The sequence below is a fragment of the Scardinius erythrophthalmus genome (genome assembly GCF_964197995.2).
Source record: "Scardinius erythrophthalmus genome assembly, chromosome: 24".
Classification (NCBI taxonomy): Eukaryota; Metazoa; Chordata; class Actinopteri; order Cypriniformes; family Leuciscidae; genus Scardinius; species Scardinius erythrophthalmus.
This window is the reverse complement of record NC_138244.1, coordinates 6,255,766-6,283,097: the sequence shown is the minus strand read 5'-3', so window position 1 is coordinate 6,283,097 and position 27,332 is coordinate 6,255,766. Positions and strand designations below refer to the sequence as shown.

At 36.8% G+C, this 27,332-nt stretch overlaps 1 protein-coding gene across 7 annotated transcripts; it reads right to left on the bottom strand.

Moving 5' to 3' along the window:
• Positions 1 to 1,497: 1,497 nt before the first annotated feature.
• On the bottom strand, positions 1,498 to 26,886 carry LOC308684994 (protein phosphatase 1 regulatory subunit 12A). 7 transcript variants are annotated; one of them, XM_081356397.1, is made up of 25 exons: positions 26,506 to 26,886; positions 18,723 to 18,853; positions 18,427 to 18,545; positions 14,960 to 15,116; positions 14,028 to 14,172; positions 13,812 to 13,886; positions 13,312 to 13,394; positions 11,957 to 12,150; positions 11,759 to 11,862; positions 10,877 to 11,074; positions 9,673 to 9,767; positions 9,409 to 9,594; positions 9,240 to 9,335; positions 7,916 to 8,006; positions 6,870 to 6,986; positions 6,147 to 6,240; positions 5,930 to 6,015; positions 5,791 to 5,847; positions 5,356 to 5,378; positions 5,202 to 5,265; positions 4,983 to 5,087; positions 4,118 to 4,168; positions 3,951 to 4,001; positions 2,510 to 2,544; positions 1,498 to 2,410 (listed from the first exon to the last, which is right to left on the bottom strand). In XM_081356397.1, exons 1-24 carry the CDS (start codon positions 26,779 to 26,781, stop codon positions 2,512 to 2,514), a joined length of 2,631 nt encoding a protein of 876 aa, XP_081212523.1. In that variant the 5' UTR covers positions 26,782 to 26,886; the 3' UTR covers positions 1,498 to 2,410; positions 2,510 to 2,511. The 7 variants fall into 7 exon arrangements, 4 of the variants coding, with proteins under 4 accessions (XP_081212523.1, XP_081212524.1, XP_081212521.1 ...); XM_081356398.1 differs by having other exon boundaries at positions 5,930 to 6,009; XR_014029408.1 differs by lacking the exon at positions 2,510 to 2,544 and having other exon boundaries at positions 5,160 to 5,265.
• Between the last annotated feature and the right edge of the window lie 446 nt (positions 26,887 to 27,332).

Genomic DNA, 27,332 nt, shown 5'->3' with positions numbered 1-27,332 from the left:
ACATACCCTACCTTTAATAACTACTGCTAAAAATGAACTCTTGAATGATTCTTCTAATCACACTTTTGAATGTGGACATTTGACACAAAAATGCTGAATTAGACCTTCAAATAAAACTTTTGAATGTCCACATATGATCCTGAACTATATGCAGGCTGGTCAAATAATGCAATAAATATATTATTGAAAGTTCAAATAATACCCCAAAAATTTCTAATTGAAAGTTTGAATGAAAACTTCTTACACAGATATGGTCAAAAATTCTAAATAAAATTTTCAAATGTGTGAATGATCTAAATGGAATGTTTAGTTTAAACTTTTGAACACGTTTTATGGCCTAAAAAGCTGAATGGAAACGCGCTTATTACGAATAATTTGAATCAAAGTTCAAACACAGATATGATGCCCAAAATTGAGGAACTGAAACTCAAAATCAAACGTATGCAAGTATGATGGTTGGTCAATAACTCCGAATGAAATGTTCAGATATGCAGATTATGATAAATATGCCAAACATTACGTTCTAATCAAATGTTTATCACCTGTGATACTCAACACTCAAATGTTCAGATCAAACTTGATTGCATTTATGATTACCAAAAATCCTCAAACTTTCAAATCTGTATATACCCAAAAATACTGAACTGAAAGTCTGAAATAAATCTGAAATAATGCAGGATTACATTTATTCATATATGAACATTTGCTGTCCAGAAATGGACAGCAAACAGAATGTTTAATTCAAATGTTAAAGTAGTGCTTTCAAAATCTACCATAAAAGTTTGAAATATATAATGTGTATGTGTGTGTGTGTGTATATATATATATATATATATACATACATACACACACATTATATATTTACAAACTTTTATGGTAGATGTGATTGATTGTGATTAACCGATTTGACAGCACTACTTTAACATTTAATTTATCTATTTATTTAATGACCAAAAAAATGCTGAATTTAAAGTTCAAATCAAAAGTGCACACACACACGGTCAAAAATGCAATATTGAATGTACAAATGTGTGTATGAGGTCCATAAATGCTACCTAAAATGTTCAATTAAAATGTTCGAACATTTTATAGGCAAAAATCTAAAGTTCATATCAATCAAACGCACTTACGATGAACAAACAAAACCAAAAAATGCCGAACTGAACATTTGAATCAAACGCCTGATGCCTAAAAAATGTACGTTTATATGAAACGTTGGGTTGTGCCTATGAAGGTTAGTAATGCCAAACTTTCCAAATCAAGCTTTTAAACGTGGCTAAAAATAACCAAATCGATGAATCAATCATTGTGATTCACTTATGATCTAATCAAACATGATTAATAATTCTGAACATAACATTATAATCGAATAATTGCAAACTCCTAAATTATGATGCCCAAAATTGCAGTTCAAGAAGATTTTGAAACAGTTGTTTCGAAACACAAATTGCAATCTCACATAATGAACCACAGCAGAGAAACCGTGAAACTTCAATAAACAGGCACTAAGCTACAAACACAGATATTTTATTAAGTGCCAACAGTCATTTAATATATTAGAAAAACAACACGTGGAGAAAATAGAGCTGATACCAAGTTACAGTTTATAGCGTTATGAGTTCAAATGCGTAATATTTGTACATTTACACAATAAACAAAAGCCATCGCCCTCGACGACAGGAGCAAGAATGGATCAAACGAGGGTAAAAACATACGAAAATAGACATTTCCGCATTGCTCGCCGTACGTGTCGCTTTTAAAAAAGATGCATAGCATAACTAGCTGCGAAACAGCCTGGCGTGTTTTCGGCAAGCATGAAAATCTGCACCAATGTCAACGAATGATTGTCGCGCTGGTTTGAGTGACCACCTTTAGTGGAGTTTAGGGTAGAACCTCTCAATCGTGTGTGTGTGTGTTTGTGCAAAGATGCAAAAATACTGCAGACTTCAGCTGCCTGAGACTCGTGGAATGTGTGTGGAGTGTGTGCGCTCACGCTTATGGGAATGTGCATGGTGCACGAGTGCGAGTGTGTGTGTGTGTGAGAGAGAGAAAGAGAGAAATCTGAAGCTCGGTTGCATCTCCTCCTCGCTTGTTGTCCTCCTGAGAACATGGATGAAGTTGAAACACGCCACACACACACACACAGTCCTGCAGGAAGATCCCGTCATGAAACAGTGACATTCCTCTCTGTCGTTCCTCTCCTCCTCTTTTCCCTTCTTTGGCTCTCGGGAAGGATGTCGGTGTGTGTGTGTGTGTGTGTGTGTCGGGGGGGTTGTGAGTTTCTCTGTCTCTCTCTCGGTCTTCTGCTCGTCCTTCTCTCGCTCTATTTGGAGAGTTTGCTGATGACTCTGATGAGCGCGCCGTTCTCGTCCTTCAGCCTCTGGTTATCCGCCCTCAGATCTCCTAAAACCTGCAGACGCACGCCAGATCTTTACCTCTTTCAGACCACTTTCTCATTTAAAGGAGCAGCTCACACACACTGAAATGTCAATTCTGATCATTTACTCACACTCATGTCGATCCAAACCCATATGACTTTTTTTCCTCCGGGGAACAAGAAAAAGGAGATGTTTTGAATAATGTTCAAGCTGCCGTTTTCCAAATAATGCTAGTATACTGTGACCAGGGGCTGGCAAACTCAAAGGTAGTCCATACAACTCATAAATATTATATATATTTTTTAATATTAGTATATTATTTTTGTTTAACATTTTAGTTTGATTGGACAATGACCAGGGACTGTCAATTATATAATTTTTAAGTTAATAAAACCTTAATTAATAAATTAAAATAACTAATAATAATGAATAACAATAAACACGATTTAAAAAATAGTATATAAATAATGAAATATAATATATTTGAACACAGTAATATGCATATTTTTAAAATAAACATTTATATTTATGATATTGTAATATAATGAGACAATTATGTCAAATAAAAAGCATATTTATTTGTAATTTTATACATGTGTTTGTGTGTATACACATTACACATACATTAATAATCATGTACATTTATATTAAATTTATATTTATAATGTAGTAATACTACTACATTACATATTTGTATATTACTTTTGTTCGGCCACTGACCACAGACTATTAATGATATATTAATAGTTAATAAAAATGAATATTAATAAACTTTTGTTTGGCCGCTGATCAAAGGCTCAATTATGTCAGTTATATTAATAATGTTAATATATTAATTTGGTTTCATTGGCCACTAAGCAAGTACAATATTAATGTATATATTAATAAAAATTCATATATATATATATATATATATATATATATATATATATATATATATATATATATATATATATATATATATATATATATATATATATATATATATATATATATAAAATCATTATTAAAATATTTTCAGTTTTACATTTTCTTTTATTTGCCCACTTTGTCAGTTTCAAACTCAGCTTTTATTATTTTTATATTATATACAATTTTTAAATCTCAGCTTTTGTGATTATATTATATTATGATATTATGACCACTCTGTCAGTTTCAAACTCCGCTTTAGAGGTTTTGATATTATATTATGCTGCAAACTCAAAGCCAGAACATACAGTATTTGATGTATTATGCAGTTATATAAAGCAGGACCAATCAGATTTAACTGTGAGAAATAGAAACCAGGCAACCATCACAGCTAGTTAGGACAGAAACTCACATTAACAGTGCAGAAGTATGATTTATTACTTGTGACTTTGTGTCATGCCAAATGCCACATGAGTGTGTAAGGCAAACGGCTCGTTAAACTGGTTTTACTTGAGTTGGCTGTATTGCTCTCAGCGATACAGCATTAAAAGATGCATTCACAACTTTTCAGTAGATAGAAACGCTCCAGGCGCCTCTAAGCCAATCAGCATCAGAGCTGACTGGAAGAGCCAATCAGAACAAGCCTTGATCATGTGCTCTCACCTTTAACTCCTCTTCCAACTCAGCGGCTCGCCTCTCTAACATCTTTTTCTCCTGAGACACAGAGAAAACAAGCATGTGGAATGACATCATAAGATTGAAAACTTCCATTCAGGGAAAATTCCACATGTTTTTCATTACTTCAGTGAGTTGATGCTCTGTAAACTCACCTTCTTTTCCATTTCCAACAGAGCCGTGCAGTCCGTGAATCTCTCCTGCCTCTGTAACACACACCGACACGGTTAAGAGTCAAATATAGTGGTATTTGGTGTCACACTGATACTAGAAGAAAATATGCCAATATCAGTCTTTCTACAGTCTAACCATTCAAATATGAAAATGTGTGTGTGGTCTACTTATGAACATTACAGTAGTCTTCAGGAATTCAGCTGAATATTCTTCCTTTACGACATGTGTACTTGCAAGTAACACTCAACCAACTAAAGTTTGAATGTTGAATCAAAAAAAAATAAAAAAAATAAAAAAAAGTAAAATAAAACTTTTATATATAAATATATATGTATAAACACAAACACATGTATAACTGAATATATACATTTATATTCATAAAAAAAACTATAATAAATATACTTGTATATAGATAATTTATACAAAAATCTAAATGTAAAAACGTATATACACATTTAAGTAGTTTAAATGGTATTATTTTTGAATATAATATCTAATATAGTATAATAGTTAAATTATATTAATATTTATAGTTTTATTATTTTTATCAGTTTTATTTTACATTTGATTACCTTTGTACTTTTCCAAATTTTTCAATATTTACTTTAATATTTGATTCTGTTAGGTTCCTTTTAAAAATTTCATGAATTCTTCTATTTAATGAGTAAGTGATTTAAAAAAAAAATAGACGGAAAATGGATATCAGGTTATGTTTTTTATATTTACAAAAAAAAAGTGTTCCTATTATTAGAAGAAAAAAAACATTCAAAAAGTGAATTTCTGCCACTGCTGCCATGATGATAATCCAGCTGATCAATGTTCGAGTGTGTGTGTGTGTGCACGCACCTGTGTGGCCTTTTCCAGCTCCACGCGGGTCAGTGAAATGGTTCTCTGTGTGTCTGATAACTGTGACTGCAGACGGCGGTTCTCTCTGGACATCTCCTCAAACAACTGAAACACACAGATACAGACATATAACACACACACACACACACACACACACACACACACACACACACACACCTCCTGCTAACACAACCAGTTTAACCACAAACCCCTCCAGACCTTCTTAAAGTCCCGGGACTCTGATCCTCTCGTGAGGATACAGTCATTCAAGCCCGAATCAAACCTGAGAGGAAGAAAACACAGACAGACAGAATGAGGAGGACGCATGCTGACATCATCAAACAAAGTGAAAGGTCAAAGGTCAGACTCGTACCTGCTGCTCACGTGTCTTTCTGTCTGCATGAGGGAGAGCAAAACATGTCAGCAAAAAAATATAAAATCCATACAATTAAAAAAAATGACACTTAAATAATTAATACATGAACACATTCAAATTATATTTTTAAATAAATAGTATTATATAATTATATATTTCGAATATATGAATAATACTAATCAGTCTAAAGTATATACATATAATAAAATGCATTAATAGATTTTAAATCAGTAATATACATATTTAAAATCTTAAAATGTTTTTCCCTCATGAAGTGCTATTACTTTTAATCAATTAAAAACATGCATTCATTATATTAAAATATATTGCATACATATTATATATAAAAAAACATGCATTAAATAGTATATATAAATATATTTATACTCCATCACTGTCAATCAATTAAAAGTGCATGCTGATTGGTCAGACCTGTGGGTCCCGCCCACCGCTACTCTCCTCCTCTCCACTGGGATCATAGTCATCGCCCTGAAGATACAGAAGTAAACATTTAAATCCAGAATCTATTTCTTGATCTCCAGGTTTGATCACATGTCCTCCTCTTCATCACCTCTCCAGTTTTCCCTCTCCTCCTCGCTCTGGCTCTCCTGCGCTCCCTCGCTCGCTCCTCACTGTCTGCGGCTGCGCTGTCTGCATCTGACACACACACACACACACACACACACACACACACACAATGTAGAAGAAGTGTTACAGAGAGAGATACCTAAACATATCAGTGTTGTGTAATGAAATCCAGTGATGCGGGGTTAAAGGTGAAAGGTCACCTTGTCGTTCAGGACGTGGAGCACCAGGGGGGTGTGTGAGTCCCAGCAAATCCGACTTCTGCAGGTTAGCGATACGAGAGCGCCAGCTCACCTCCTGCACACACACACACACACACACACACGTTGTGTTTTCATATGGGGACTTTTCATAGACATAATGATTTTTATACTGTACAAACTGTATATTCTCTACCCTTACACTAACTCTACAAGGTCAATGATTTCGGATATTGCCATCTTTATGGGGACATTTACAGGCCACACACACACTTACAAAATCTGCTTTGATTAAAACATACATTTAGGTAAGATCACCAAATTCAAATATTCTTAATAACTGCTAAACAATTTGTGCAGCAAAAAAGAAAAATGTACAATATATATATATATAAATTAAAAGTTATTATTAATATATGAATAAATACTACATATTAACATACATATATTTACATTTACTTACACACACTCATTATATATACATATATTACTTATCAATCACTGCTAATTATTGTTTCCAAACCGGTTTCTCAAACACCCCCCCCCCCTCCCCCCTCTGCTACTGTACACACATCAATTAAGTTATTGTCCAGTTTGAGAAAGTAATATAACATCCAAAAATGTGACACATTTGACCTTTAACCTTTAATATGTCTGCCTGGTTTATCAGGGAGTTCTCCGAGTGCAGAACAAACAGATATTTGGATCAAACTAAACCTTTCTCACCCCTTCCTCAGCCTTCTTTTGCTTCCCTTCTTTCTCCTCCTCTTCTTTCTTCTCCTTTCCCTTGTTTTCCGTCTTCATTGTCTTCTCCGCTTCCTGCAGGTCTGTGAGAGTAACTCCCTGAAGAGCAAACACAACCGTCACACGGAGATGTCAGGAGTCCAGCTGCAAGTAAATGAAACTGCTCTACACAAATGTTTTCCCTGTGTCAAGGTCAAAGTTCAGGGTTAAAGGTCATATAGCCTTAGACACACCGCCCACTGACTGTTTAATACATATTCCACATGACATTTCCCAGGCTGCTACTATGAGCACTTCTGAGGAAGCACTGATAGGTAGATCTATCATCATGATTTCAGATTTATCTGTTGCTAAACATTACGTAAAAACAAACCGAACTGTGGTTGGTTGCTTTACATGTTAAATAGATCAATCCAAGGCAACATTTCTAATTTTCTTTAACATTTTTCATCTAATATGTATATTTTATTTCAGGTTATTTTAATTAAAGGTGCTTTGTGTAATATTTAGGAGGATCTGTTGACAGAAATGCAATATCATATACATAACTATGTTCTCAGTGCTGTATAAAGACCTTACATAATGAACCGTTATGTTTTTATTACCTTAGAATGAGCCATTTCTATCTACACACACCGCGGGTCTCCTTACATAGACATGTTTCTACAGACGTTTCGTCACTATGTTGTTCTTCGTGCAAAGAAGCGAGCTAAAGTCAGCCAATAAAACACTGACACAATGATGAACAGGTAACAATAATATACGCAATGATATACCGTTTTATTGAATAATTAAGTAAATATAATTTCATAATTTATCTTTATAAAGAAACCTCATTGTTTAACTCGCTACTCGCTGCTGTCTCAGACGACGACATCACTTCCTGTCGACCACCGTAACTTCTGATGGTTGCAATTCGCAACCTCACCACTAGATGCGGCTAAAAATTACACACTGCACCTTTAACGAAAACCATTTAAAATTTTAGTGAACAAAAACAACACTGGACTGGAGGTCATAAGGCTGACCTGTGTGGAGCGTCTGGACTGACGGGCATGTCTGGATCGGGCTTTTCTTTGAGCTTCCGCTTCCTCGTCGCGCACTGGAGTCAGATAGGACCTACACACACATAGAAACTCAAGCTTCAGCCAATGAAAACAATGAAAATGGTTTCTTGTAGCTGGCCCAAACTGGTCTAATGCTGCCTTCACGTGCTATCGGAAATATCCAACTTCCCACTTCCGAGTTGTGATTACAAGCTCGTCGCATTCAAGTGCTTTGTTGTCGGGAAAGAACAGGAATCATGGACGGCACCAGCTTTATTCTTGCCTATTTATTTGGAAAATCTTATTAAAGCCAAATTGATATTTCGCATCCCATTTATTGACAACTATATAAACATTCCCCGCTTGCTGACAGTTCTGGAATTTCAATCAAATACAGGCTATTTTCAGTGTGTATGAACATACAATACGCTTCGAATGATTGTTCATCTATGTAAATATGCACTACTTTAATGACGAGACAAGGCGATGTTGCAGCTGTGGGAAAAACTAGTAAAGAATAGCAGTCACAGCAGCAATCGTTCTCCCGTCCGCCATGTTTAATGTTTATGGCGCGTCCAACTCAGGAACTTAGGGATCAGAATTATCCCAGAGCTTCCCAGTGGTAAATACAACTTGAGAGGCGGACAAGCATGACTGAAAGTCTTCCCCAAAAGTCTTTGGGATGTGTTGAAGGAGACTTTACAGATCGCCGGACTCTTGCATTGTCAATATATCTTGACCAAAAATGTATGCTCCTCTTGATGGAAATAAATGTTGTGATGTTGTATCCATCAAGAGGTGCATCAATATTTGGTCAAGATCTTGTATTGACAATGTAAGAGTCCAGCGCTCTGTAAAGTCTCCTCCAGCACATCCCAAAGACTTTCAGTGAGTTTAAGATCTGGACTCAGAGGAGACGATTCATGTGTGAAAATGATTCTTCATGATCCTCACAACCATTCTTTCACAATCTGAGCCTGATGAATCTTGACATTGTCATCCTGGAATATGGCCATGTGTCTTCCTACATGGTTGTTTAAGAGATGAAAAGCTACACACTCCATTAATTAGAGTTAGAGGATCTATTGCCAAACATATAACATGCTAGAAACATAATAATCACTGCAATAATGATCCAGTCATAGACTCTTAAGCATTTGCCCGTTTAAATCCTTTCTTTGGACCAGCCAGTGTATCGTGCAGTGTTTTAAGAAATGAAATGGGTCAAGGCTAGTAAGACGTGTTTTTTCCAGCAGGATAAAAGGTTTATTATCACTCTGTGGTGTATAAATCATCACACACTCACTTGCGTCTCTGTTTGGTCTCTGGCTCGCCTGATGTGGTTGTCGTGGGCACAGAATTGGAGACGGGCTCCTTCTTCTCAGCCTCTTCCTGAGCCGACCTATGAGAGAAACGCCAGATCAGAACAAAGCAAAAGACACGCTCACATCACGCACGATCAGAGACACACGAACCTCTGAGCCAGAAGACTATTGAGGCGACTGAGTCCAGAGGTTCCCGTGGTTACAGAGGTCACTGAAGGGTCGTCAAGTTTCCTTCCATAAGATGAGCTGCGAGGTAACGAGGGGTTTGGAGCCGACACTTCTCCGGTGGATTGGCTGTTCAATCGGCGTGTGTACGAAGAGCTCCGGCTCAGCAAGCTACACACAAACAGGATGATGGATGAGCTTGGAAAAGCGTAAACACAGGAGATGTTGTGTGTGTGTTGTGTGGCTCACCTGCTGGAGTTGTCGGGGTTGGTGCTGGTGCTGGTGTCGCTGATGCTGAACAAGCGCCTGGACGGGGTGGGCTGCACACGGGCCAACCTGGGCTCCTGAACACGGGAAATAACATCATTTTGAGACGACAAAACATATATTAAAGGTCCCATATTGTCAAAATGTGACAAAATTGAAATTTCCTGGCTTTTTTCATGATAGCAGAGGTCTAGTGGCTATGAAACTACCATATAAGTTTCAAAATAGTCGATCCACAGACAAATGCACACAGCCTGCATAAAGAAGCTGTGCCTTTTCACGAGCCGCTGTGACTTCCGTATAAATGTGATGTCAGAACTACTCAGTCACCACCCCCACCAATGATGGGTCACTCGGGAAAACAACAGGCCAATCAGAAGAGAGGCTCATGAATATTAAGTAGACAGGCCAAAATCGACCTGTTCTTGGCAGAGTTCTTGTAAAAATTAATATTGAGATTGTTTTTGGTACTTATACCGCAAATATATATTCTTAAGGACATCAAAACCTAAAATAAAACACAATATGGGTCTTTTAAATATTTAGACTAGAGAATACATTTAAATATTAATTTATAAACTGCCCGGCCAAAACAAAGTGGCTGGATTTAAACAGGCAAATGCTTAAGAGTGTGTGACTGGATCATTATTGCAGTGATTATTAGTTTCTAGCATGTTTGGCAATAGATCCTCTAACCCTGATTGATGGGAGTGTGTAGCTTTTCATCTCTTAAACAGCCATGTAGGAAGACACATGGCCATATTCCAGGATGACAATGTCAAGATTCATCAGGCTCAGATTGTGAAAGAATGGTTGTGAGGATCATGAAGAATCATTTTCTTCAAAGTCCAGATCTTAAACTCACTGAGAGTCTTTGGGATGTGCTGGAGGAGACTTTACAGAGCGCTGGACTCTTGAATTGTCAATACAAGATCTTGACCAAAAATTGATGCTCCTCTTGATGGAAATAACATCACAACATTTATTTCCATCAAGAGGTGCATACATGTTTGGTCAAGATATATTGGCAATGCAAGAGTCCAGCGCTCCTCCAGCACATCACATTTTCTGTATTGAATTTCCAGCAAAAGTAATTCGATTTTGATATAATTACAGTGACATTACTGTGGTTTAATGTCAAGATTTTGTGCATCCGGCATCCATACAGTATATGTGTGAGCATTACCTTATTTTCAGTTTCGGAGCTCAGTCTGGGGCTGGATGCAGAGCGTGTCATCCCCAGTTTCGTCTCGGGGTCCTTGAGGGCCTCGGTGGTCGGATCAGAGGCCCCGGCCGAGCCCAGCGTCACAGAACTTCCCGCTTTACGCAGAGACGTTCTCCAGGAGCCTGGAGCCTCGGTCACCGGCGCTCGAACGGGTTCGGCCTAAAAGCAGAGCACTCTTTATTAGAGTCAAATATTATATTGTTATTACATGGTTATTATTATGTATTGTTATTTATTTTGCCAGGGTTATTGTGGAGGGGGAGGGATTTGAGTAAGTTATGTTTGTACTTAAGTGTATGTTATGTTCTTTTGTTAAATGTGTTGTAAAATTCAATAAAAAAATATGTTCGCAAAATAAAAAGAATAAAAACTATATACACATTAAAAAAAACAACTAAAAATGACAAAAACACAAACAATATTACTAAAACTTTAGTTAAATTTAAAATGAAAACTATTCAAAAGCTAAAAAACGAAATAAAGCATCTCAAGAAACTAAAACAACACTGATTATTTTTTTTTTTTCACTTCAAAATAAAAAATAAATAAATAAAGAAAAATTAAATACAGCCACAACAATTATTGGGTTTTATTACTGATAATTTTATTATCATCAGTTGATAAGTTTTGGCTGCTGAATTGCCTATTGGTGGCCATATCGGTTTATTTGTCAGTGTATATTAGCACTGATATTTTAGTACATATTAGCCCTTGTGCTACAGAAAATCAACATTAATGAGTTGATATGGAAACCCCAAAATTGGTCAAATTTAGTGAATATAGGCTGAAAGAAAGAGACTTTTTGGGAAACTCAATGCTTTGACGCAGTTCTGATTCGGTCACCTTTTTAACCTGGTTGAGGGCAGTGCTGGTCACAGAGCTCGCTACGGTCGCTGCATTGCGTTTGTTGTTCAAGTTGTTGATCAGTTCTCGAGTTTTTGCTTTTTCTGAAAAGATACGCACAAACATCATCAGTTAGCTAATGTCATTTAATAATACATTTTTGATTTAGAGAATACAAAATGGGTGGGGTCTGGTCACCTGACTCTGCGTCGCTCTCTGATTCGCTCTCTTCTTCTGAACTGGAGCTGCTGGAGGGTTTGGATTGGCCAGCTGTGCGCGTCGACTCGTCTTCCTCCTCTTCTGTGGGCGGAGTCTGAAGAGTGGGCGGAGCAAGCTTTTCTCGCTCATGCAGGGTGATCTTCTCTCTGCTGCTCATACGAGAGATGGACGTCCTGTGGGGGACAAGCTAATCAGTCAGGGCTAAAAATCACAATTCATTAAAACTATATAGACATATTAAAATAAGAAATTACTAAAACTTTGTTAAAATGGGAAATATAAATATAAAAACCAATACAAAATATTATTAGAATAACAGTATCTCAATATTACTAAAATAATACTGATTGTTATATTATATTATTATATTTTTTTAACTTCGAACTTCAAATTAAATCAATAGAAAAAATTTAAAAATAGCCACAGCAAATAAGCCAACCAGTGAGAGCTAAAACCTATATATATATAAATATATATAAAAAAATATGTTTTTTTTAACTAATAAAAATATATTTTCACAATGTATTTTTTTCACTTTAAAATTCAAATAAATCATTAAAAATTTCAAATATAACCACAGCAAATCAGCCAATCAATGAGAGCTAAAACTAAAAAAAATATGGACATTTAAAAAAATTAAAAAGAAACTCTATAGACTCAATAAAATGACTAAAACTTTAAACTAAAATGGAAAATATAGAAATTATAATCGTATCTCAATATTACTAAAATAATACTGATTAATATATTATTTTATATTATATTATATCACATTATATTATATTTTAAATATATTTTTTAACTTCAAAATTCAAATAAAATAAAAAAAAAAAGTAAAAAACCTAAATAAAAATGAATGAAATCTGTCATGTTAAAAAAATAGCGAAAATAAATAAATAAAAATAGCAACGACAACAAAAAAACACACACACACACACCAAAATTACAACAAAAATAGTTAAGATGAAAATGGAAAATATAAAAATAACAACTATTTCAAAATATGAATAGAAACTATAACAGTATCTCAACGTTACTAAAATAATACTGATTATGTTATATTTTTTCACTTCAAAATTCAAAATAAAATCATCACAAATTTCCAATATAGCCACAGCAAATCAGCGAGACCTGAGAACATGTCATGTCATGTGACATACTCTGAGCCTGGGTGAAGTTCTGAACATTCACAATATATTTGTGTGATTCACAATTCAATGATTCACTTGCTTCATCACTCAAAATAGAAACGACGGTGAATGATCCTGGGTTTCAGCACACAGGAAGTGACGTGTTCCCATGCAGACACGTGATTGGACAGTCGTGCTGTTTACCTGCGAGGGCGAGCTGGTGCCATGGAAACGGGTGGGCTGGTCTCAATGACGGGTGCCTTGATCTTCTGAAGCTCTGAACGCATCTTGAGGAGTTAAACACATCAACAGCAACTCTTACTAACACAGTCACATTCATATTCTAGAACTCACACGGCCCCTAATCATTTTATTTCAGCATGAATCTCAAGAACATGCTCACATTAGCAACCAGAACTAAATCAGGACACACTTTAGCATGAATAGGGCCATTAATGCTGATAATCACAAACAAAGTCCAATATTTATGCTACGAAATATCTCCTTCCTTGAATAATCCTGAATATAGTTGTGTGAAGTGAGGTGTGTTTGATGACGTTGGCTCTGTACAGCACACACACACTGTTGTTTTTGGATGTTCATACGACGAAGATATCTGCTCATTTGCTTGGAGTGAAAGCGGTCTTTGAACATTAACCAGACAGCTGATAAGATAGCGTACATATAAACACATGCAAACTCACAGCGTTTTGCTTCTTCTGCAGTTCCTCCAAGTTATCGACGATGTTCTCATCGGCTACGTCGAGCGCAGTTTGGCCCTGCCATGCACAAATACATAATGCTTTGAAGTCTATACTTCTCATGGCTCTCTGGAATCATTATATTTGATATTGATGTATGCACTAAGCAGCATTATGTACACTTAGCCTGTCATTATGGCAAAGTAAAGCAGCCTGTACCACATTATTGACGGCGCTCATGTCACACATGTGTTCAGCCAATAGACTGCAAGCCTCTTCCTGACCCCAGTGAGCCGCCGCGTGGAAAGCCGTCCAGCCATCACTGTCCCGACTGTCCACATCTATCGCGCACTTCAACAGCACCCTAATGCACAGACAAATGTAAAGATTTAAAGGCTTCGAAGGGAAAACAGCAGATACTTGATGAAGCTTTCTCAAACGATTCTGAATTAATATTTAAAAATTTATCACCAGTAATTGATTTTGCCTTCAGGGACACAATCTCATGATTTGCTCACAGGAAGATAGTCTTTCTGATTTGCTAGTTGTATGAACAAAACTAAGACAGTAAAGACATTCAAAATGTTACAAATAAACATTCAAAATAAATGCGGCTCTTTTGAACTTTCTGTTCATCAAAGAATCCTGAAAAAAATGTATCACAGCTTCCATAAAAATATGATAATCAACATTTCAGCAGCAAATCTTCATATTAGAGTGATTTCTGAAGGATCATGTGACACTGAAGACTGGAGTAATGATGCTGAAAATTCTGCTTTGATCACAGAAATAAATTACATTTGAATATATATTCAAATATAAAAAAAAACCTTTTAATTTGTAATAATATTTTGCAATATTACTGTTTTTACTGTATTTTTGATCAAATAAATGCAGCTTTCGTGAACATAAAATACTTACAGATGACAAACTTTTGAACATCAGTGTATTTAGACAGACAGTTTTGAGGAAACAATTTTTCATTATTTTGCACATTCCCAACAATTTGTGTTCCATATACAGCAGAACGCATTAAATTATCAGCAAACTTTGGAGAGGGTGAGGCAAATCACTAGATATTTAATGTTTTATTTTCACCAATCTCGGTTTAAGTTCCACTTTTGAAGTGTCTTAGTGAAACGAGCACTCACTTCAACACCTCGATGTATCCTTTAGCAGCGGCGACGTGCAGTGCGGTGGCCTGAGTGTTCAGATGAGGGACCAGAGAGCCGCTGCCCGCCAACACGGCCATGGCATCCTGGAGCATCACTCGCTCCTCCTCTCTCCTGGCCTGGTCCACATCAATACCTGAAAATCATTCAAACCAGGATTATAATCTTCCTCAGACAGCACAGGCCATTTTTAAAGATTCAGTATATCATATTAAAGGGTTAGTTCACCCAAAAATGAAAATTCTGTCAGTAATTACTCACCCTCATGTTGTTCCAACCGCGTAAGACCTTCGTTCATCTTCGGAACACAAATTAAGATATTTTTGATGAAATCTGAGCCATATCTGAATCCTCCATAGGCTTCTATGTGACCGAAACTTGCTGGCCCAGAAAAGTTATTAAAGAGATCGTTAATATAGTCCAAGTTGACTCCAGTGGCTCAATCTTAAGTTTATAAAGCGACGAGACTACTTTTTGTGCGCAAAAACAAAAAACAAAAATAACGACTTTATTCCACTATTCATTTCCTTCTCTCTGGACCTCTAGTTGGTTCGCGTAGTCTTTTTGCGCAGCGCGTCTCTGTTACACGTCACCACGTAGGCTCACTATTGGCCGACGCCGGTCATGTGTGTGTTGCGTGATGACGTGCAACACAGACGCGCAGCGCAAAAACACTACGAGGCCCAGAGAGAAGGAAATGAATAGTGGAATAAAGTCGTTATTTTTGTTTGTTTTTGCGCACAAAAAGTATTCTCATCACTTGATATACTTAAGATTGAGCCACTGGAGTCACTTGGACTATATTAACGATCTCTTTAATAACTTTTCTGGGCCAGCAAGTTTCGGTCACATAGAAGCCTATGGAGGATTCAGAAATGGCTCAGATTTCATCAAAAATATCTTAATTTGTGTTCCGAAGATGAACGAAGGTCTTACGGGGTTGGAACAACATGAGGGTGAGTAATTACTGACAGAATTTTCATTTTTGGGTGAACTAACCCTTTAATATATATTACAGGAGGAAGTGTGATAAAGGTCTCGTTTGGTTCAAGATCAGTTTTCAAGTCACCATGAAATCAAAATGGACAAAAGACCCGCCCCCTTTAGTTACTGTTGCTATGTCCGACAAGCCACGCCTCTCTCACGCCACACCCTGTTCTCACGCAGTGAAACACACATCGCGGAGCAGAGGACACTGACAGACAGGACAGACCAGGTCACTTTTGATATGAAACAAGTCTCAACTTTCAAATTTAGTCATTTTTTTAAAAAATTTAAACAGTAAATACAGTTTTGTGGCTCTTTAATGTGTCTGACAGATCGCTCAGTTAAAGCGGCTCTTGAACCGATCATCTCTTCCTTCTAGTTCATTTATAGCATCAAATAAACATGAATGAACATAAGGAATGTTGTTTTAACTGCGGAAAGACGTCAGTACACTTCGTTTTTCAAGTTCAAATCCTCCAACATTAATCTACTAACTCTCCTGACTGCTTTGTCGGACAAAAATGGCGGATTCGGCGGATTATGATAGGTCAGATTGCCTGTCAATCAAACTTTTCTTGTTTTTTTTTTATGGAATATTGCAGTGTCTATTATAAATTATTTATCAGTGCACATATAATAAATTCATGTGCCTCGTAATCTTGAATCAAAATAACTTCTCTGGTGACGAGGGCGGGGCAACCTGTCACTCACATGAGAGCCACCAATAGCAAACCACAACCATCCAATCAATTCCCCATGAACAAAATCAAGTCCCGCCCTTCAAGAAGCCGTCTCACTCAGTACGTCTCAATACTAAAGAAAGGACTATCACAACTTGCGTTTCATGTCGACTTTAAGGACCCAAGGACACATTTACACACAGAAGGAAGTTTATAAAATCTCTGCACAGCTCCAGCATTTATAATGGAGTTTTTGATGTGGGAAATTCACATGCTGTTACTGTTAAAACCAAACATCCTATAAACACACACACACACATCTATAATGAGCTTCTGTGAGAGTTTGTGTGTCGACTAAGGTTTTAATGGGATCAGACACAGCAGGTCAAGATCAGACAGATGGAGTGTTTTAGACGGATAATGTGAACCTATATTCGTTCAAATGGAAACCTGCTAACCTCACAAAGAAATATTGCATTGCTTTATCAAAAAATCGAAAGAAAAAAGTAGAAATTATATTTATTATATCTAAATCTATTTTCAGGATTAATGCTTACACAGCAAATGTGCAGTCGCTTATGTCTTACGTGAACGTTAACAACTGAGAAAGAAAACGGATGTGTATCAGTATTGGATCCGTGCATTAACTCTTAAAGTCCACATGAAATCAAAATTGAAGTTTACACAATAAACAGACGCTGAAGCTGCGGCTGAAATCAGTCACTTGTTCACACATTTACTGTTTTCTACATGGTGAATGACACATAGTGCACTACTATATAGGGAATAGGGAACGATTCAGACTGTGTAAATATGCAAATGAAGTCTGGTTTTACGTTAGTGTCGCGCGAACCGTCGCAGCTCCGGTCCAGAGACACGATATCACAGAGCGGATCATGTGATCGAGTCGTCGCAGACCACAAAACGTATCCGACTCAAATGAATTCTGCACAGAATGCTGTATTTTAAAGCGATGTGGTGGAGATTAGGAGGAGAAACGGTAGAGATTAGGAGGAAACTGCGGCTTTATCGAGCTCAACAGCTCTGGCCGAGATATAAATGAAACGCTATTGGCTATTTTAAAAAAGGGGAGGAGCTGTTTGATATGCCCCGCCCTATTAAACACATTGAATAATTCTGTGCGTTTCAAGGCAACTTCAGTGTGCTTTTAAAGTGACAGCAGCCTAATATACCTGCTCCTGTCTGTCATTAGTGTTAATCAAACAACAAAATACATAGAAAAATCACTTTTGTTGCTTTAACAAAGATAAATAATATTTAATTTATACAGTGAAGACTATGCAGTGTTATTTTACATCTGATTATTCAATTTCTGTACCTGAATACTCTTAGACTAACCTAAAAAAACAAAGCACTTTTTATTTCATTTGCATCTTTGTTCTATTGTATTATTTTCTATGCAGATTCACTCGCAAACAAAATCACCCCAATCGTTCTAGAATTATTAATTCTTACCAAATAGAGCTAATAATCTGGTGAAACTGGTTTCATATCGCAATATATATCGGAAAAAACGAACATATCACAGTTTTTACCAATATCTTGCAGTTTAAGTTTAATATTAATATTTAAGAATATTTATTCAATTTAATATATAGTATTTAATCTAATTTCAGCTTCATTTCCATTACCGAAAATGATTTTTGATAGATTTAGTTAACAATAACAGCACTGGTGAGAGCGTTTCTTTGTTGTTCTACAATCTCACATTCCCTCGTTTACTCCATATCTCTCTTTTCTAGGCGTTGTATCTCTCACCCTGTTTTTTAATCTCTGCTTTCAGCAGTCTCGCCATGACGTCCTCCGTAGCGACGTCGAGAGGAAGTTCTCCCTCGCTGTTCACCGCTCCCACGTGTGCGCCGTGCTCGATCAAGTACCTGCAACAGACACAGGACAAAATCAACTGTCAAGACTCAACTCCACTAGATTTGACGCATTAAGTCCCTTTTCAATTAGATGTAGCAACTTTTATCAATACTTTGGATAAAACATGAAAGGCAGCATCACGTCGTCTTAGTAGGCAGCTCACTAGGTCGTTGAGAAGGGTTACTGACTTTGTGATCTGGATGAAACCGCAGGAGGCCGCAGCGTGGAGGGGCGTCCAGCCTTCGTTGTCTCCTCTGTTCACGTCACTGCCGCTCTCCACCAGAAACTGAACCATGTCTGCGTTTTCATCAATACAGGCCTGAGGAGAAAAAGAGAAAATCTATTTCATCTCTATATACAATATATAGATATTTCACCTCTACATACACTCTATATTTCATCTCTCTATACTCAGTATATAGAGACTATATTCATCTCTACATATTGTATATTGTTACTCCTACCAGCCACTTTGGCAGGTTGAATTTTAAATATAAATAAATAAAAAAAAAAATAATAAAATAAAAAAAAACTATAATAGTATATATATAAATAAATGAATAACACTGGCTTAGACTATCCTGATACATAGGTATTAAACATATTTGTAAAAGTAATTCAAGCATCATGCTTATCAGTTTCATTAATGCTAATATTGGCCAACACTGATATATTGTGCATCTCTACTAATACATTATTCAAGTCTCTTCATGTATTCCTCAAACAGAAAACACTGCCCTTAACCTTTGACCTTAGATTACACACACACACACGCATATGTAATGTAAAAGAATGAACACAATCTGATGTCGTCACCCTTATCAGCTGAGTCTGAATAACTCTATTGACACTCGTCATGACATCAACTTTACAACACTGCTGGAGCCAGTGTCATATTGCATGATGGGAAATCTGTGTTTCCATGTCCCAGAGTTTCAGTCAGACAGCTGCAGGCAAAACAATAATTATCCAGCGAAGCGTTTACATGATGGAAGTGTTACTGTACACATACATGTGCAGGCTGTAATCAATGCTGTAGAGAAACAGCATTATTACTAACTCAACTACACTTTTTAACACGTGTTTGCAAAACACTGTAACTGTTCCAATAACACGTGATTTTATTGGTAGCGGTGTAGCATGACACTGACAGAACTCTACATCACCACTTCAAATGCCAAACTGTATTAAGCGAGCTGAGATAAGGCCGGTTCACACCGAGAGCGATAGCTATGAAGATAACTATAATAGCGTTCACACCAGCGGACGATATCGTTCGGTTTATTATAAGCGCGCTGCAGTTTTGACAACCACCATTGAAAAAATCAATTTTTTATCCTCAAAAAGCCTAAACACTCTCAATAATCAAGCCGTTTGGACTCATGCTCCGCCCACGGCCGCTGACGGACTGTCCCGTATTAGCATATTTCTCGTATTAGCATATTTCTCGTATTAGCATATTTCCGCCCTCAGCCATTTGTATACTTTCTGCGAGGCAGGTTGCCATGGCAACACTTTAGTGTCTTGTGTCGACACCCCCCACAGAAAGGGGGGGGGGGCAGTTCCTCATTATCATTTAAAGAGACATGCACCGAAACAGGTCGTTTTTGAGGAGGTAAAAAGGGTGCTGTTTTAAAGGGGAGATGAACTGAGAAATCAAATTTTCCTTGAGCTTTTGACATTTAAGAGGTCATCATACTATAAGAATATCCTGTAAGTTTCAGAACTGAAAACTTCCTTGTTAGTCCAATAAAAGCTTTTATTGACACCAGGCACAGCGAACGACAGGTTTTTCAAACCTGTGTCAAAGGGTATCAAACACCGTCTCCGCAGAAGAAGATCAACGCCTACTTCAACACTGCCTGTTTAGCCCCGCCCACCGATTCTCGCATTACATGAAACTCATTATAATATGCAAAACTGTTATCCAATCAGCAGTGGGCGTTTACTTCCAAGTCTTCAATGCGGCACGCCCATTAAAACTGAACGTTTCAGGAGCTAGGCTCAAAACCAGGGCAGAAAATAGCCTATTACTTATTCATTTTGATGTTTTTTAATGTAAAAACCAAGCGAACGTCATAAGTTGACCTCAGACAACCATATAAAAAAAAAAGAAAAAAACAGTTCATGACCCCTTTAAACAACCTTTGAGGAATTAAACTACAAACTTTACACGAAGACCCTAAATAATCATCCCAACTTGTGGAAAATGGGCATCCGATGACCCCTTTAAAGCAGGATGGATTCTGATTGGCTGTCAATGTTTTATGGTTCAACAGCTGGAAAAAATCGTTCTGAAAGTCACTCTAATGATATTGTTTCTCAGTGCCGTTATCGCTATAGTTGTGGTGTGAACTCTGATATTCCTTCTGTATTGTTTCTTACTTGAATGCTACTGTTAAATCTAATATAGGCCTTCCTAAACAACTTAAAGCACTGTTTATTTCATTTCTACCTTTGTTTTATTGTAATTAATATATTGGTTATATCATTTTCAGTTTTTAAATATATTTAAATATAATCTAGTTTTATTTAACACACTTAAAGCATTATCGTATCGCATATATCGAACATCACAATATTTAACATAACACATTTTTGTTTAGCTACTTTATAAGTAGCCTCTCTAACATGTCTAAGATTCTGCAAGCAATATGCTACTGCAAAAATCAGCCAGACCACATGCTAACAGAGATTTACCACGGATAAAACGTGTGTTTTCAGGCCAAGTTTGGGGGAAAAGAGTGAGCGGCTCCCGGAGGACCCGGCGCTGCCTATAGAAACCTCCACGTACGCTTGAGCAGAACAGAAGCTCGCTCTGTTCTCATTGTGTGTGTTTGTGTGCGTTTCTGAGGAACAGTGGGAACCTTCTGTATGGAGAAGGTGTGAAGTTCTCCACGGGGTCACTGAATGTGTGTGTGTGTGTGTGTGTGTGTGTGTGTGTGTGTGTGTGTGTGTGTGTGTGTGTGTGTGTGTGTGTGTGTGTGTGACTGGCCTTTGCCTATGACAACAGCCGCTTGTCCCGCATGAAGAATGTTTTCCATGCGCTCACTGGAGAACAGCAGAGAGAGAGAGAAAGGCTTTGGATGGAAGCGATGGAAAAACTTAAAGAGCGCCGACTATATTTAATCCCCGTTACCGAGCAACACCAGGACAACAGGACCGAGATCGGGATGAGCAGCGAAAGAGCATCATCACACACACACACACACACACCGGTTACTAAAATCAGATATAGAAGTAAAACAATTAGACATACTATAAATATTGAATATGGATGTACAATACAAAAATACTACACAAACACAAAATGAATGCAAATATGACAACAAATGAAGACAAAAATATGAAACAAAAAACAGTTACAATATATGGGAACCAAATATTAGAGTTTTTTTTAATTCATTATATTTATTGTTTTCGTTCATATTTAATCTGCTGATATTGTATATATTTTCATTGTGGAATCTCGTTTTCATCTTTTTTGGGGGGATTTTTGCCATAAACTAGCACTAGGCTAACTTTGAAAAGTTGTAGCGCAAGATTACAGCATTTAAGCCTTTATTTATTTATTTATTTTTAGAGAAAAAAGCATAGGTTTTGAATATTGGCAATTTATTAGTGATTATTAGCCATAACATGAAAATAATTATCAGCTCATCAATCAAAATTGTTAAATGGGTGCATCCATACAAACAGAAAATATACAATAACACTACAATAACAAAAATAAATAAATAAAACAAGAAATATTATTGAACAGGAATGGTGTATTATCCAATCAGCATTTAGGATGAGCAACAGAATAAAGTTAATAAAGCTTTTTGCACAAAGAAACAAACAAATATTTGTGTAATATATATATATATATATATATATATATATATATATATACACACACACACACACATACATATTTGTTTGTTTTTTGTGTGTGCAAAAAACTTCATTAACACAAGTTAACCTCAAGGAACATTAAAATTTAAAATAAATTTTTGTTTTAAACATTTGAGGTTTGACTCATGATGTTCTTTCTTCTGAGGAACCTTTAAAAGAGAAGATTTGCTCAATCCTACGTCTGTGTGCGGGACTTCAGTTTACTTTAGCACCATTAGAAGGTAAACCATCCCTGTAACTCTATCTGTGACGGAGGGGACGTGCGTGTGTGTGTGTGTGTCTGTGTGTGTTTGTGTGTCTGTAGAGGCCAAAACAGTGTCTTTGACAGGATGTGACACTGATTCTGTCCAGAGCCAAACACACACACACACACACACACACACACACACACACACACACACACATAACAGTAGGCTGTGTGTTCCCAGAATAATGTCAGTCTGAGTAACAGTTAGCAATCAAGAAACTGTGGATTCGTTTGGTATTATACACTCATAAAATTATGCATATTTATGTCATGGCAGCACAGAGTAAACACTGACAACGATCCGCTGACAGAAAGACTCACAAATCTAACCTGAACACTCAGTATTTCATTTAGTGAATGCAGAAATGTTACAAATAGCAAACAACAAAACCTTGTATAACCATGTCTGGGTTATATTCACCACAAAATCAAAGAAGTGTATATTTCTTTTTTATTATCTTCTTATGTGCGTGTGTGTGTGTGTGTGTGTGTGTGTGTGTGTGTGTGTGTGTGTGTGTGTATAATATATATCCATTAGATTTCACATTAAGTTAAATATGAAATGACATATTACAAATTAAAATAAAAATATTTACAATTTATTGTAATAATCATTGTAATTTATTTGCACTGATTTTTGTATATATATATAAAAAAAAAAATTAAATGCAGTAGAATAAATACTATCAATCTGAGTTAACACTTCACAATTTAAATAATATACAATTTTTTTTTTTTTGCATTATAGAAATGAAAAAATTTCTTAAATATTAAAAGTCCTTAAAAAAGCTTTTTTTTTTCTTTAAGCAATATAAAATGTATTATTTATTTTAGTATAATGTATTATTTCCTTCTACTTCGGGCCTGAACATGTTCCTGGCAGCTTCTGGCACAAAAACAGCCAAACAAAAAATACTTTCTGTGTGACATTAGACAACGCATGTAAACACAAGATAAGGTGACACTTAAAAGAGCTCATGTGAGACTCAAAGCTGATGTTCCCCAGAACTTCACTTCTGAATACCAGTGAAGCGTGACATCAGCAGAGCCTTCAGCCAATAGCTGTGCTCGGCTCGCACACGACCACCTGTCTGGGTCGGAAAAGTGTGCGTTTCATATTTTCAAGCATGTTTTAGACTGGAGTGTATTTGAGCAAAACCTTTTGCAGACTTTTAAGTGGCTCTCTTCAACAAAAGCTTCTCAAACTAGCATGAAGAACGTTTTATAGAATCTAAAGAACGTTTCAGAACCTTCTATGGAATGGAAAGATTCTAGGTTCTAAATGGAACCATCGATGCCAATAAAGAACTTTTGTTTTTACAAGTGAAGACAAAGATCCACAAAACAATGACCCTCAAAGCACACTATGATTTTTTTTTTAGCTGACTATGAAGAATAGTCTTTTTTTCTCATTTAAAGCTCAGGATTAGCTGGTTTCCAAGTAAACTTTACTGTTGAAGCAAACGGCTGAAGCAACAAAAGTCGAAAATAACCCTTCCTAAACATATAATTTAAAAAAAAAAATCCACAGCTGAGAGGAAGAAAGAAAAAAATAAGAACAAAACAAAAACAAACACCAAACGAAAAGGGCCGACCGGAATTCCACCCAGCCGTGAAGAAGCTTAGGAGATATGAGGAAAGTCTTGCTGTGCCAGTTTAGAAGAAGCCACATTAAACATGACAGCCACGGGACGGGCCCGAGACACTCCCTGGACGTCACTAAAACAACAACAGCCACTGTACTCTTGCAAACAACACTGAACAGTCAATAGAAATAGTCAATAAAAAAAAGTCCAGATCAAGGCATGAGATTCATCATTATCATCATCAACAACAACCCATAACAACACCGCCACAACTACATCTGTGCTGGAAATACAGTTTGTTTATGCGCTATTATAATAACATTTTGACATTCAGAGTCAAAAAAGCCTACGTGTTTCTGACTTTGGCTTAGTGCTGGGCGGTTTGACCAAAAATCAACATCACGTTTTTTTTCTAAATTATACCGGTTTCACGGTTTTTACCGTTTTTTTTTTTTTTTTTTCAAGCATGATGGGTGTTAACCACATTTTCTACTGAGTGAGAGAGGAAATACCGCAGTAGATTTACTTATAATGCCCTATTTTATTGTCATGAGTGAATATTATAGAAAAAATCCACACTAATATTAATAATACAGCAGGTTTGCAAGGCTGTTTACAAAGAGGTGCCAGCAGGACGCGCTTTAGGAGCGGCAGAAACAGTGGTTTCCCCGGTAACGGCTGTACACAAAGCAGCAACGCTCATAAACACTGCTTTATCAGGAAAGATAAAGATTCAATCGTAATAACAAAGAAACTTTTCTAAAGACCGTCAGTTCACTTCAGATACGTTAATACAGTATAAAAACACGCGCGCCGCGAGAAAAAAGACACTCTCACCCCCACACGTCTCGTGCCCATTCTAGTCAATGCTTGTGTTTCAGATCGAAGCTTCCCAGAAGCGGCTCTCCGCGCCGCTTCGCTAAATATAGGCGCCTAGTCTATTTTGACGCACCGCGTGGAGGACGAAATAAAACCTTGTCGCAGCTGTAATGCGCCGCAGACGTGTGTTGTAAACTGTGTCGCGCTGCGCCGCGTTCCGATTAAAGCGACATACACCGGTATTGCGGTATATTAAAAATTCATATCGTGACAAAAATAAACACCGGTATTCGGTATGAACCGGTAAACCGCCCAGCACTACTTTGGCTATTTAAAGTCACCATGATTTTTTTTTTTTATGGCATATTGCTGCATCTATTATAAATGATTTATCTGTGCACATCATTATTTTGTTTATATTCATGTGCATCGTAATCTTTAATTAAAATAACTAACTCTTGCAGTGACATCTCTTCTCTTCTCTGATGATGCGTTTACTGGCGTGAGGGCGGGGCAACCTGTCACTCAACACGAGATCGACCAATAGCAAACCACAACCATCCAATCAATTCCCCGTGAACAAAATCAAGCCCCGCCCTACATTTGTTCTTGTTCCGTTTCACTCTGATATACGTCACAACAGGGAAGAAAACACTATTACCAATTCCGCTTCATGCTGACTTTAAGAGCTCGTACAGTTTGCAATAAAGTTTCAGTCACTTCAGATTTTAATCAAAAATATCTAGGTGGTATAACTGGCAGAGGAAAAATTGATTATTAAAACACTGATTTTCTTGAAAACAAAAAATGTATTTAGTGGTTTATAATATTTTTTTATATTAAATCTTAAAAACTATTTAAAAATATTAATAATCTGCCAAATCAAAGTCAGTGTGGTGGAAGCCATTTTTTTAATCATGTGACAAGAAGCCCTCAAAACAAAGATGACCCCTTAATTTTTTAGATAATATCCTGACTTCTTTATGAAAAGGCATGTTTTTTGGGGGTCAAATTGAGTAAAGTTACACTAAAATCTATTTAAATCATGACACAAATATGTTTAAAAACAATAATTAAATTTCGTACACACCCATGTAGGCTAAATCAATATTTGAGTACTTTTTACTTGACCATCACTTTGACATTTTTTTTATTTTCGTTGTATAAAATGGTAGCCTATAGGCTATAGGCCTAAATGTTTGTTTTTCTTGTTTGTTTTTTAAATGTATGAAATATGAATATAAGAAAAACCGTTGGCAGATATATTTCAAACTAGATTTTTCAAGTTTATCATCTCAAGACATCCCTGCTTGTCATCGACCTATGAGTTGAGAAAGGCGTAGAGAAAAGTTTGTGAACTTTCTCAAAAGTTTCCAAACCGAGTCAAACGTCAGTGTAAACAATCAAACACGATCCGGATACCTGATGCAGTGCCGTCAGCCCGTCTATATTGGCGTGATTGATATCAGCTCCCTGCCGCAGGAGCTCCGCCACCTCCTCCCGGTCTCCGGCGGAGCAAGCGGCCATGAACACGGCGCCCTGGGCGAAGCGCACTCGGGCCCGCCGGTTTCCGGGAGCCGAGGACTGGCTCTTCGCCTCCACCCCGGTCCGGTCCGTCTCCGAGCCCTGCCACCGCTGCAGCTGATCCTGCCGCCGCTGCTTCGCCGCTTCGGACCGGGAACGGTCAGTGGCCGCCATCTTCCTCCCTCGGTATCTCCCGGGGAGTTTCAGTTCATCAGACAAGTGATGTCCGATTCCCGTACGATTCGTTCGTTTGAACCGATTCTTTTTAATGATTCGTTCGAACCGATACGGTTGTGAATCAATCGAGAGGATTTCGAAATTCGTAGATTTTTTTATTTTATTTTTTATCACAACACAACCACAGGCGTATAAAAAACTTTTATGTTTTTCGTTTCGTTTTTTCTTCAGTTGAGACGAACCTCTTTTGATTGCACTTTAAAAGTAGTACAATAAATCCATATAAAATCTGCCCCTTGATAACAACATAATAATAAATCAATAATTGAAAACATAGCAATTTTTCAACAACAACAAAAAAATAGATTAAAAGGTTTGTAGACAAACTTTGAAGTTGGCTTTAAAAAAAAAGCCTAGCCAGAAAGTTTTACGAAGTTTTAACAGCTTTGATGGTTTTCAGTTTAAGTAATAGTTTTAAAGTTTTAGTTTAGTAGTTTTAAAAGCTAGCTAGTTAAGACATACAGACGGACAGATACATAGACAGATAG

What these genes read in the sequence shown, in the direction of transcription:
- LOC308684994 (XM_081356395.1), bottom strand. Translation starts at nt 26,781, where the DNA reads ATGGCGGCCACTGACCGTTCCCGGTCCGAAGCGGCGAAGCAGCGGCGG. An exon ending in TGCAGAAGAAGCAAAACGCT is followed by an intron (nt 13,395 to 13,811) that starts GTGAGTTTGCAT and finishes TAACTCCTCAAG; the next exon opens with ATGCGTTCAGAGCTTCAGAA. An exon ending in AGAGAGCGACGCAGAGTCAG is followed by an intron (nt 11,863 to 11,956) that starts GTGACCAGACCC and finishes GTATCTTTTCAG; the next exon opens with AAAAAGCAAAAACTCGAGAA.